Source organism: Fukomys damarensis, unplaced genomic scaffold, assembly GCF_012274545.1.
Source record: "Fukomys damarensis isolate Sample0158 unplaced genomic scaffold, DMR_v1.0_HiC HiC_scaffold_16, whole genome shotgun sequence".
NCBI lineage: Eukaryota > Metazoa > Chordata > Mammalia > Rodentia > Bathyergidae > Fukomys > Fukomys damarensis.
Genome location: NW_022900928.1, coordinates 30986507 through 30998088, shown reverse-complemented (window position 1 = coordinate 30998088; position 11582 = coordinate 30986507). Strand labels below are relative to the sequence as shown.

The 11582-nt window shown below is 37.2% G+C and overlaps 1 protein-coding gene across 2 annotated transcripts in view; it reads left to right on the top strand.

Annotated features, from left to right (window-relative positions):
• Ints4 (integrator complex subunit 4) overlaps positions 1-11582 on the top strand; it is a 120942-nt gene that overhangs the window by 94467 nt on the left and 14893 nt on the right. For both annotated transcript variants that reach the window (XM_010633305.3, XM_010633306.1), the window contains 3 exons: positions 2194-2274; positions 4696-4826; positions 11100-11159. In XM_010633305.3, the coding sequence (XP_010631607.1) occupies positions 2194-2274; positions 4696-4826; positions 11100-11159 (272 nt within the window). The remainder of the gene's footprint in view (positions 1-2193; positions 2275-4695; positions 4827-11099; positions 11160-11582) is intronic.

Here is an 11582-nt window from a genome sequence, read left to right as displayed (position 1 = left end):
TATATTGCATAAATAATACATAAGCAAGATATAGGACATTGCTGTTATCCCAGAATATTCTCTCATGTCCCTTTACACAATTGTTTGCCTTTTCTAAGACACTGTTAAAGAGAGTTAGTAATAACTCCATCTTTAGGGTAAGAACTGCTAAGAAGCAATGTTTGTGAAAGTCCTCGACCTAATTTAAGGTACACAGTGAAGGCCTTGCCTTGCTCTCTTCCTCACAGATATAAAAGGAAAAGAAATCCATTTTGCTGTAACAGCAGAATATGGGGAGGGGGAAAAAAAGGTTTTCCTAAAGGAGAACAGAACTATACTGATTATTCAGTGTCAGTGTGACAGGGTACATAAGAGACCCAGATCAGCCGGGCATGGTGGTGCACACCTGTAATCCCAGTACTCAGGAGGCTGAGGCAGGAGGATCACTGTGAGTTTGAGACCAGCCTGGACTACACAGTGAGTTCGAGGTCAATCTCAACTACATAGTGAGACGCTGTCTCAAACAAAACAAAACAAAACAAAAGAGACCCAGATCAAAATCCTAGTGCAAAAATGTGTTTGTGATAGAGGAAGAGTTGAATAAGTGATGGCACAGTTTTTCAATGGTATGTTCTATAGCCAATAATGATCTTTATAGTGAATTATAACACATGAAACAATTTGTGGTACAATGTTATATACTCACAAAAGGTAGAAAATTGGTTCTACTTTCTGAACACAATTATATTTAAAAATATATGAGAAATGGTTATAAGCAAGTATAAAAAAATATTTTACCTCTTTGTAACATGATAGCCGCAAGACCCATGTGATTATTGAGCACTTGACATCATTAGTTTAAACTGAAGTGTGCTGTGAATATGAACTAACCACTGGATTTCTTAGCCTTAATAGGAGGAAAAAAACTGTAAACAATCTTACTAATAATTTTTAAAACTATCCCAAGGTCAAATGATAATATCTTGGATATGCTGGGTAAATAAACCCTATTTTAAAAGCTTATTTCAGTTGTTTCTTTTACTTTTTAAAATGTTGCTATTAGAAAATTTAAAATTGCTTGGTGTGGTGGCACAAACTGTAATCCCAGCACTTGGGAGGCTGAGGCAGGAGAATGGCTGTGAGTTTGAGGCTAACCTGAACTACATAGTGAGCTTCTGTCTCAGAAAAGAACAAATAATTAAAATTGTACGGATGGCTTATATTTGTATTAGAGTTAGTCTAGGTTTTCATTAAAGTCATTCAATTACAGTGGACCCTTGACTTATGAACTCAGTCAGTTTCCAAGGGCTGGTTGTAACTCAAGTTGGTTGTAAATTAGAACAGCTGAGATTTATATGTTTACCTGGGTACATGCCATAGATAACAAGAGGCAGTTGAATCTTCCATTAAGCTAACTAACCCAAATTGTTCATATGTCAGGCTGGTTGTAACTTGCAGGTCCACTGTATATCTGTAATTAAGAAGGTCCTTGAAAATAAGTCAGCAGCAGAGGTTATATGAGGGTCGGGGTCATGAGCAAGATGGAAGGTAAAATCTGGCTGTCACTGTTAATTTTGAAAGATTGAGAAAGAGGAATTTAAGGAAGCTGCTCATCGTGTTAGAAAATAGTGAAGCTCTTCCAAAGGTAGTAAGGATAAAGCAAAAACAGCCATAGTCAAGAAGAAGTGTGGCTGAGGTTAGTCCAGTGGCTCTGGGGAAGAAGGTGGCCCAGGGTCCAGGAAGCTGGCTCGCCTGCACATTTCGATGAGGCCTCATGACTCCTGTTTTTTATTTCCAAGCATTTGAGACACAGGGCCTTTAGGCCAGGAATTGGATCAAATGGGCAGGAGTTTATTTGAGTTAAAAGAATAAGATTAATGGAGTTAAAAGAGTGGTTTAAAAGAGTAAGATTAATGGAGAGAAAGTCCTGATGATGGTAGACTTTTTTTAAAATTTTTAATTAATTTATTTATTTTTGGGGGTTTGTTTTGAGACAGGGTCTCACTATGTAGTTGAAACTGACCTGGAACTTACTGTGTAGCCCAGGCTGCTCTCAAACTCACAGCAATCCTCCAGCCTCAGCCTCCTGAGTGCTAAGATTACAGGTTTGTGCCACCACACCTGCCGGTGGTAGATTTTTAAAAGCAAAACAAAAACAAAAATCTCACAGATGTGTCAGTCTTTGTGACTCTGGTTCTCTGGTTGTCTGGGCAGGCCTTGCAGGAAAAGCTGTGGAATGTGGCTGCCCCTTTATATCTAAAGCAGAGTGATTTGGCTTCAGCAGCAGCAAAACAGGTAAGCTCATTGAGACGGCCTCCTCTCTGATGATGCATCTCTGTCTAGAAATTACAGTGTGCGGCAGAGCCACAGGCTTTCCTATGGTTCCCTGTCTCTGCTGTGGCCTCTTCTATTCGGACTGTGATAGAGGTTAGTAATAGGAGCAGCAGCATAATTAGTGGACACAGCACTGGCTTTGGTGTCAAGACCTATCTGATATTTAGTCTCAAGTCTGCCTCTGATTTGCTGGGTGAACAAGTTACTTAGCCACCCTGGATTTTTCCTACTGTGTGAAATGTGACGGTTGAATTAGATAATTTAGAAAATTCATTTGTGTTCTAAAATATTATCAGTTTATATTCCAGATCTACTATAATAAATGCTATCATGAATCTTTCCTTTGAAAATATAGTTAAATTCAATTGGAATCTTTTTTGGTATTTAATCTGTGATGCAAATTGCATATTAAAAGGGCCTCACATTTGTTCTTAGTTCTTTAAGTAGTGCTTGATTTTATTTGCCTTGAAGTTGTTTATTTTAGCTTTGAGCAGTACTCCTTCATTTGTAAGCATTGGGACTTGGTGAACAGCTCTGTCTTCTAAATAGTGATTCTATATATGTATGAGCCAGTGGGAAGCAATTGGTGGTTAACTGTGATTGTTAAATTATGGTCCGTTAACGATTTCAAGTCTATTGTCTTAACTGACCCTTACAGTAATTCCATTAGGAATAAGTATCAAGTGTGTTTTACAGATGAGGCAGTTAGAGATCATCAAGGTTAAGTTCATGGGGCTCTAACTAGTATAGTCAGAATTGATACCTAGAATCTCCTTTCTTTCTCCTCTACAGCCCAGTTTTTCATCTGCCGCCCAGATCTGATATATGGATAATTGTAGTAGAGTAGAATTTAATGATTAGAACCAAAAATGGATTGTGTTGGGACAGTTAGGGCCAAAGAGCAGTAGGTTAGGAGGAAGGCAATTAGTATTACTATACCAGTTACTATGCTAAGCACTTTTCATGTCCCATTTTCTGCTTGAAGTTTATGATGTTGGTGCTGTTTTGTCCCTGTTTATAGATGGAGAAACTCAGGCATCATGTAATTATATAACTTGTCTTTTTGTCAGTTGTAGGATAGCCAGGAGTCATTTCCCTGACTGCAGAGCCTTGAAAGAGGCATCCACATCATATGGATGAAAGTATTTGATTTGATAGAACTGAGTAAGAGTTTAAGTTCCACTGGCTATATATGATGTTGGGTCATAGATACTGTTTTCTGTAGTTATTCTTTCCCAGACTAAGCTCAAGGAAGAGTCTGTCTAGATAACTGACATAGTTACTTCTTCGTGATGTTTAATTTTTGAAACACTTCTTAATTTCTATACATAGTATGTACAAGTGGTCTTTGATTTATGATGGCTGAACTTACAACTTTTTAGTTTTATGATATGCAGTAGCAATGCACATTAATTAGAAACCTTATTTTGGCTTTTGAATTTTGATCTGTTTTTGGCCCAGTAATACCTATGTACTATGATACTCTCTGGTGATGCAAAGCAGTAGCAGTGAGCTGCAGACCCCAGTCAGCCATAGGACCAGAAGGGTAAACTTCAGATACTCTGTAGTACTGTGGCTAAGATATTTGGTAGATTAGGTATATTAAATGTATTTTTGACTTATGATATTTTAACCATCTAATGAGTTTTTTGGCTCATAACCATTGTCAGTTAAGGAGTATCTGGCATTCCCACAGGACAGTGAGTTTTGTTTAGGGTAACAAGAAGGGTTTTGCAGTTTCATTAGTAGCTAAACTTTGATATCTCTTATTATCAAGTAAGATGCTCTTACTACCAGTGAAATTCTTTCTTCTATTGACAAAATAATTTTTTCCTTTTTCAAAAGACATTCTGTGGTGGACATCTTATTCTCTCTTGCATGGAAAGTCCACCCTTACACTGTGGGGTGTACTTTTCCTACTTTTTCTTGGCCCAGAGTTGCTCTGCAGAGCCTTTTTCTTTTCCTGCTTTTAATAAAACTTTGCTGCCATTAAACAGAAAAACAAAACAAAAAGACATACTATACTGATTTCATGTGGTATTAAAAAAATCTTCATTCAGAATTAAAGCATAGGCATTTTTCAGAAAAATCTCACAGTCTTAATTTCAAAAAATTTAACCTGGTGTGGTGGTGCACACTTATAACCTCAGTACTTGGGAGGCAGAGGCAGGAGAATAGCCATGAGTTTTAAGACCACCCTGGGCTGCGTACTGAGTTCAAGGCCAGCCTGAATTATATAGTGAGACCCTGTCTCAGTCAATCAGTCAATCAATCAGTCAATCATATCTCACTTCGGAGTTTCACTTAAGAAGATTGGAATTCTATGCTGTTCTCGGTAAAGACTCATATTTGTTCTGATTGTTAATTACCTTTCCCTTATAGATCATGGAAGAGACCTACAAAATGGAGTTTCTGTACAGTGGTGTGGAGAATAAGCAGGTGGTAATAATACATCACATGAGGCTTCAGGCCAAAGCTTTGCAACTTATAGTAACCGCACGAACTACTCGAGGGTAAGATGTGGTAGTGGCCAAAAGGGGTGGCATTTCCTTTTAATGTATTTAGAGTTTTCACTGAGGTTAATGAAGTGTGATAGGAGCTTTAGGAAAGATTAGCTAAAGGATGGACAATTAATTAATTTGTTATTCTAAATTCTGTTCTTATATCAGATTAGAACTTTGGAATCCAGTAGTGTCTCTTCCTTACTAAAATCCCTCCAGTGGCTTTCCATTACCTATAGTGAATTCAGGACTTCATGCGGCAACAAGGATACCCAGTGTGGCCCTGCTTGATAGATTTTCCCCCTTTTTTTGGCAATGCTTGGGATTGAATCTAGGGCTTCGTACGTGCTATGCAAGAACTCTACCAGCTGAGCTACATCCTAAGCTCCTTGGTAGATTGCTTTAAGAATTCAGAGCCAGGGGTCAGTGTTGGTCTTTGGAAGAGACTCATAAGTGTTCTCTGAGGCAGTAAAGGTAATCAGGAGGATGCACCTTGAAGTCAGACATCTCTTACACATTATTCTGTGAGAAAAGAAAGGTACTTATAATGACATCTACACTTCAGTTTAAATATAATTGTTGTAAAAATCAAAATGTTCCAGAATATGTAAAGATTTTCCTGAGCTATATAAACATGTAAATTATAAATCTGTGCATTAACATTAATAGAATTATAGTACACAATATTGGCTATTCTGCCTCCTGTTCCTTCACCCCACAATATGGTGTACTTATCTTTCCATATCATCATATAAAGATAGTATCTTTTATATTTACCCATGCTATATATTATTTTATGTTTTCCATTTGTATGCATTCCTGCTTCTTTCGTTTTTTTCTTGATTTTTTTTTTTTTCTGAATTGATTGGTTTCTTTGTTTCTTTTCTCCTACAAGGGTTTGAAAGTTGTATACCATAATTCTAACTTAGTCAGGCGAGAGCCAATAGATCATGGCTTTAAGGTTGTGATGTGACAGTTGCTTGGCTTCAGATTGTGGCTTTATCATTTACAAACTTAGTGACCTTGCACAAGTTACTTAACATTTCTTTTGCTCAGTTTATTTTCATATGGTAAAAAGAGACAATAATAGTGCCTTTCTCTTCCTCATAGGGTTATTGTAAGGATTATTGAATCATATGTAAAGCCCTTGAAAGATACTTATCACATTTATTGCAAGTATTTGATGTTAGTTAATACTAGTTTTAATGATTGTTATTCCCCTTATATTTTATTGAACATATTATGATCATCTCTCAAGACTACTATGAAAGTTGGAAGTTTGAGTTTGCTTTCACATTTGTCTTGTATTGTTTAAATAATTTGGAATTTCACTTCAGGTTATTATGTTTTTATAATATTTGAAGATCCTGTCTTAAAATATGCATTAGTCGTACATTTATAAGATTATACAAATTCTGTATAATTTTTTAGGGGGAGGCGCACTAGTGTTTGAACCCAGGGCCTTTACACTAAGCTACAGCCTTCAGCCGTTTTCTGTTGTTTTATTTTTGAGACGAAGTGTTCTGAGACTGAACTTGAACTTGTGATCCTCCTGCCTCATCAGCCAGCTTCCTAGAGTGCTGAGATTACAGGCGTATATGCCAGCATGCCTAGCCTGAGTTCTGTATAATCTTTGTAATTTTACTCCAGTTTGCCCACAACTATTCTTTCTTGCTTGCTTGCTTTCTTGCTTGCTTTCTTTTGAGACAGGGTCTCACTATGTAGTTGAGACTGACCTGGAACTCACTATGTAGCCCAGGCTGGTCTCGATCTCACAGCGATTTTCCTGCCTCAGCCTCCCGAGTGCTGGGATTACAGGCGTGCGCCACCACACCTGGCTCACAACTATTCTTTTAATACCACAATTTTAAAATCCCTTATTCTGCTGGGTTGGAGGATATAATTCAGGGGTAGTTGCACAGCATGCATGAGGCCCTGAGTTTGTTCTTGTGTTTAAAAAGCCCTTGTTCTCATTTATTTTTATGTACTATACTATACTATTCTCATTTAGACTTTGTGTTTCTGAAACTGACTTTCATTTAGTCTTATAAATGGAAAATTTTCAGAACTCTGCAAATATTGCTACTTTGTCTTTTAGTGCTTAATAGTACAGTTAGGAATTCTATAAGTCTTGTTCTTTTTCCTTTGTGGACAGCTTATTATTCCTCGCTCAAAGCTGTAAAAAATTTTTTTCCCTTAAATTTTTATCAGAATGTCTAAGTATGTGTTTTCTGTATTGACTTTGTTTTTAGTTTACCTTTTTTTCTATCAGTTTTATTTTTACATTTTCCATCCAGTCTAATCTCTAATACTGAATATTTGATCTTCTGGATCTGTTTTCTCTATACCTTTTGTAATTTCAATTTTTTTTTGTTTTATTATTTTTTATTAGTACATATTTGCCAAACATATTGGTCACATTCACCATAAGGAATTTGTACCTGTACATAAATTCTTCTTTTTTCCATTTCTTTCCCTTCCTCGCAACCCCTTTCCCTCCTTATTTACAAAAGCTTTGTTTCCATTTTTTCCTTCTATTCTTTTTTTTTAATCTTTTCTTTTCTTTTCTTTCCTCTTCCCCTTCCCTTGTTCTCCTCATTTGAAGGTTTTCTTCCCATTCCCATTATCTGTTATACATTTTGGTCCTTTATTTATCCTTTGGATTCCTCACACAAGAGAAATAATACAATATTTAAACTTGTGTTCCTGATTTATTTCACTTAAAATTACAATCTTGAGGTGCATCCATTTACCTAAAAATGACTCTATTTCATCATTCTTCTTCTTTTTTTTTTGTACTAAGGATTGAACTCGGGATCTTGTGCCTTGTGCTTGCAAGGCAGGCAGTGGAACCACTGAGCTAAATCCCCAGCCCTAGTTCATCCTTCTTTATGCAGAGTAGTACTCCACTGTATATAAATACCACTTTCTTTATCTGTTCTTCTGTTGATGTGCATATGGACTGTGTCCAAGATTTAGCTATCATAAATTGTACTGCTATAAATGTGGGTATGCATGTTTCATTGTGTATGATACTTTTTTTTTTGGTACCGGGAATTGAACTTGGGACCTTGCACATGCAGGCAGCGGAACCACTGAGCTAAATCCCTGGCCTGTGTATGATTCTTTTAACTCTTTCGGAAACATATCTAGAAGGGGCACAGCTGGGTCAAATGGAACTTTTACTTTTTGTTTTTTGAAGAATCTCCTTACTGATTTCCATAGTGGTTGTACCAATTTACATTCCCACCAGCAATGGAGAATGGTTCCTTTTTCTCCCACAGCCTCACATTCTCACATTTGATATTGGATGATTTCATTTCTCTTTCTTTCTTTTCTTTTTTTGCAGTACCGGAGATCAAACTCAGGACCTTGCACTTGCAAGGCAGGCATCAACGCCACTGAGCTAAAACCCCAGCCCTTGGATGATTTCATGGTGATAGGCATTCTTTCTGGGATGATATGGAATCTTCGAGTTGTTTTAATTTTCATCTCTCGAATGACCAATAATATTGAACATTTTCTCATATGTTTATTTGCTTGCTGTTTGTACCTCTTTGTCTGAGAAATGTCTATTCATTTCTGGTGCCCACTTTTGGATTGGATTTTTTAAATTTTGGGGGTCTGATCATTTTAAAAGTTCTTTATATATATTCTAGATATTAGTCCTTTGAAGAATAGCTGGTAAAATTTTTTTTCTATTTTGTGAGTTGTCTCTTCCCTCTATTGATAGTGTGTGTGTGTGTTTGCTGTGATTTTTTTTTTGTTTTGTTTTTCTACTCTATATTTTGAGTAAATTTCTATATATATTTTTTGTTTGTTTGTTTTTCAGACAGAGTTTCACTATGTAATTAAGACTGACCAGCAACTCACTATGTAGCCCAGGTTGGTCTCAAACTCACAGTGATCCTCCTGCCTCAGCCTCCTGAGTGCTGGTATTATAGGCGTGTGCCACCATGCCCGGCTCCTCGATGTATTTTTTTAATTTATAATTTTCAGTTTTTTTGTCATTGTTCATTCCACTGTTCATTAACTGTTGAGTTTGATTTCATTATTTTTAATTTCCAGGTGTGCTTTCTTTCTTTTCTTTTGTAGCATTTCTCTTGCTTTATCAAATGTAATTTTCTTTCAAATCACTTTTAATTCTTACTGCTATTCCTTGTTAGAAATATATTTATAATTTATTTAATTGTTTGTTTATTACAGCACTGAGGATTGAACCCAGGGCTTCATGCATGCCAGACAAGTACTCTCTCACTGAGAGTTGAGCTACAACTCCAACCCATTTAAAAAGTGCTATTTTGAGACAGGGTCTTGCTAAGTTGCCTAGGCTGGCCTCCCTTTTGTTCCTCCTGTGCCAGCCCACCAAGTAGCTGGCATTACAGGCTTGTACCACCACATCCAGCTTAGACTACACTTTTAAAAGCTTACTGTGCTTTCTTGCCTTGACATCATCATATTGAGTGCTGCTTGGTCTCCTTTATAGCCCTTGATTTTCTTTTCTGACAGTTACTTGCTATTGTCTGCATAATTAGAAATGAAAATCTATACTATTTAAATTTGTAATTGGTGCTGGCTTCCCAACAGTTGTATATCAATGTTTGATTTAACTAATGAGCTTTATTCATTACTTTCTTTCTTCCTTTTGAGGGAAAAGGGGGGATTCTCAGCGGTAGGAGTCTACTTTATGTGCCACGTACTTCATGCTGTAGTTGAGGCTACCTGCTCTGTAGGTTGTTTTGTGCATGTGTGTATGTTGTGGGAAGAGAGGGTCTGGCTATGTAGTTCAGGCTGGCCTTGATGAGCTCACTACTAGCCCAAGCTGGCCTTGAACTTGTTATGATCCTTCTGTGTCAGCCTTCTGAATGCTGGGATTGCAGGCATGTGCCGTCACACCTGACTCTCTGGGGTTTGGAGAGAGTTCTCAGATCATTTTGTATTTAACTGCTTGGAAGCTTTCCAAAGTAGGGGTTCCTAAGTAGGCCATAAAATGTCACTGCTAAGCCAAATTGTTTTCTTTGGTCCCCTTACTTGGCTGGACTTCTCCCTTCTAACCTTCTCACTCCTTGGTAGATTAATCTTATTATCAGATTTCAGTTCCCTTTCTGGTACTGTGTCACATCGCTTCTCAGCCTTTTAGTTAAGATCAAGTGTAGTATCTGGGACTGTGTCACAGAAGATTTAAAGTGCTGTCTCCTTTTGGGAAAGCAGTTCAAATGAATATTGCTTGTAGAGTAGGTTTCTGTCTGCCATTTTCCTTTTATTAATTCAAATAATATTTATTAAATGTTTCTTGTGCCAGGAAACATAATGAGAAACATAAAGTTCCTACTCTCATACAGTGTACATTTTAGTAGAAAGGCTAAGCAGGTTAAGAAATTTAACACTATTCACTTACATATTATTATGTAAAGAAAGTTTTTTTTATCTTTTTTTACTTGATTAGAACTTAATGACTCCAGTGAGTAATACATTAATGGAAATAGATGGGAAGATACATGTAAAAATTACATATAAGAAATAAAAAGATAATGCATGAAGATGTAGAGACACTGGCTCAAAATGCTACCTGGATAATTTAGGTGTATATTTTACTGTGAGGATAAGGACATACTTTTTAGGTCTGTTTCCTGGAACCCTGACCGTGCCCGTTGTGTTGGTAGGTCATACCTCCATAAAAAACATTATTTCTGAGTATATTGCATCTAGACTGAAGGAAATGTAAAGGAACTGCAGTTTCCTCCTATAGATCCCATAGTTTTTGGCTTCATTGAGTACAGTGCTTCTTGGAGCTGGACATATCTGTTGTGAGGACCCTGGAAGCTAGGCCCACATTGTCACCTATGGGGCGTGAGGCTTGTAAGCTGGGGTGGTGTCCACACTTGCCTAATATGCATCTCATCTCCTTGCACCCAAGCTGTCAGCTGCAGGATCAAAGCTTTGGAATAGCTCTGGAGAGTGCTGCAAGGACTCTTGGAGAAAGGGGACTTGACAGTGTACTCCTTAGTGAGTGCAGTGCCAAGCGTGGCCTGTGATGAGCTTTGATTTTGAATGTTTCTTGAGCATGATGTGCACGCAGTGGTTTAATCAGTTCTTGGGATCCTGACAGATACTTTCCCTGGGTCCATTAGGAATCCTCTGTTTCTCTGAGGTATCATTTTATAGTGTCATACACACATCCTCCTTCTGTATAGGCTCAGGGTTCTAGGAATTTTGGTCCTCACTCCTTCTTTCACAGATTTTACAAGTGGGTTACTTATTTTATTTTGCATTTCTTTTGTACAGAGTTGACCCTTTATTTGGGATGTGTGAAAAATTTTTACAGGAAGTAGACTTTTTTCAGAGGTAAGTTTTGTTTTGTTTTGTTTTGTACTGGGGATCGAACTCGGGACCTTGCGTTTGCGAGGCAGTCAGCAGAACCACTGAGCTAAATCCCCGGCCCTTTAGAGGTAAGTATTTTAATAACCCTTTTGACGTATTAACTTGTGGTTATGAAGAGAATAACTTAACAGGCACCAAAAGTGATTGCAAGCCAGATTACTTAGTTTAGCCCATGCAGCTAAGTTATCATCTGTGTCACTGTGCTCTAATTTTCTTTAGTGGTGTATAAATGTTTTATCTTCCAAACCACACACACAATTGAATAATCAAAATATTTGACATTATTTGGATTTTGCACTCCACTGGGCCAGAAAAAGTATTATCATGAAAACTTGATGGCCTTTTTCACTTGGCTTGGGGTTTTTTTTTTTTTTTTTTTTTTTTTTT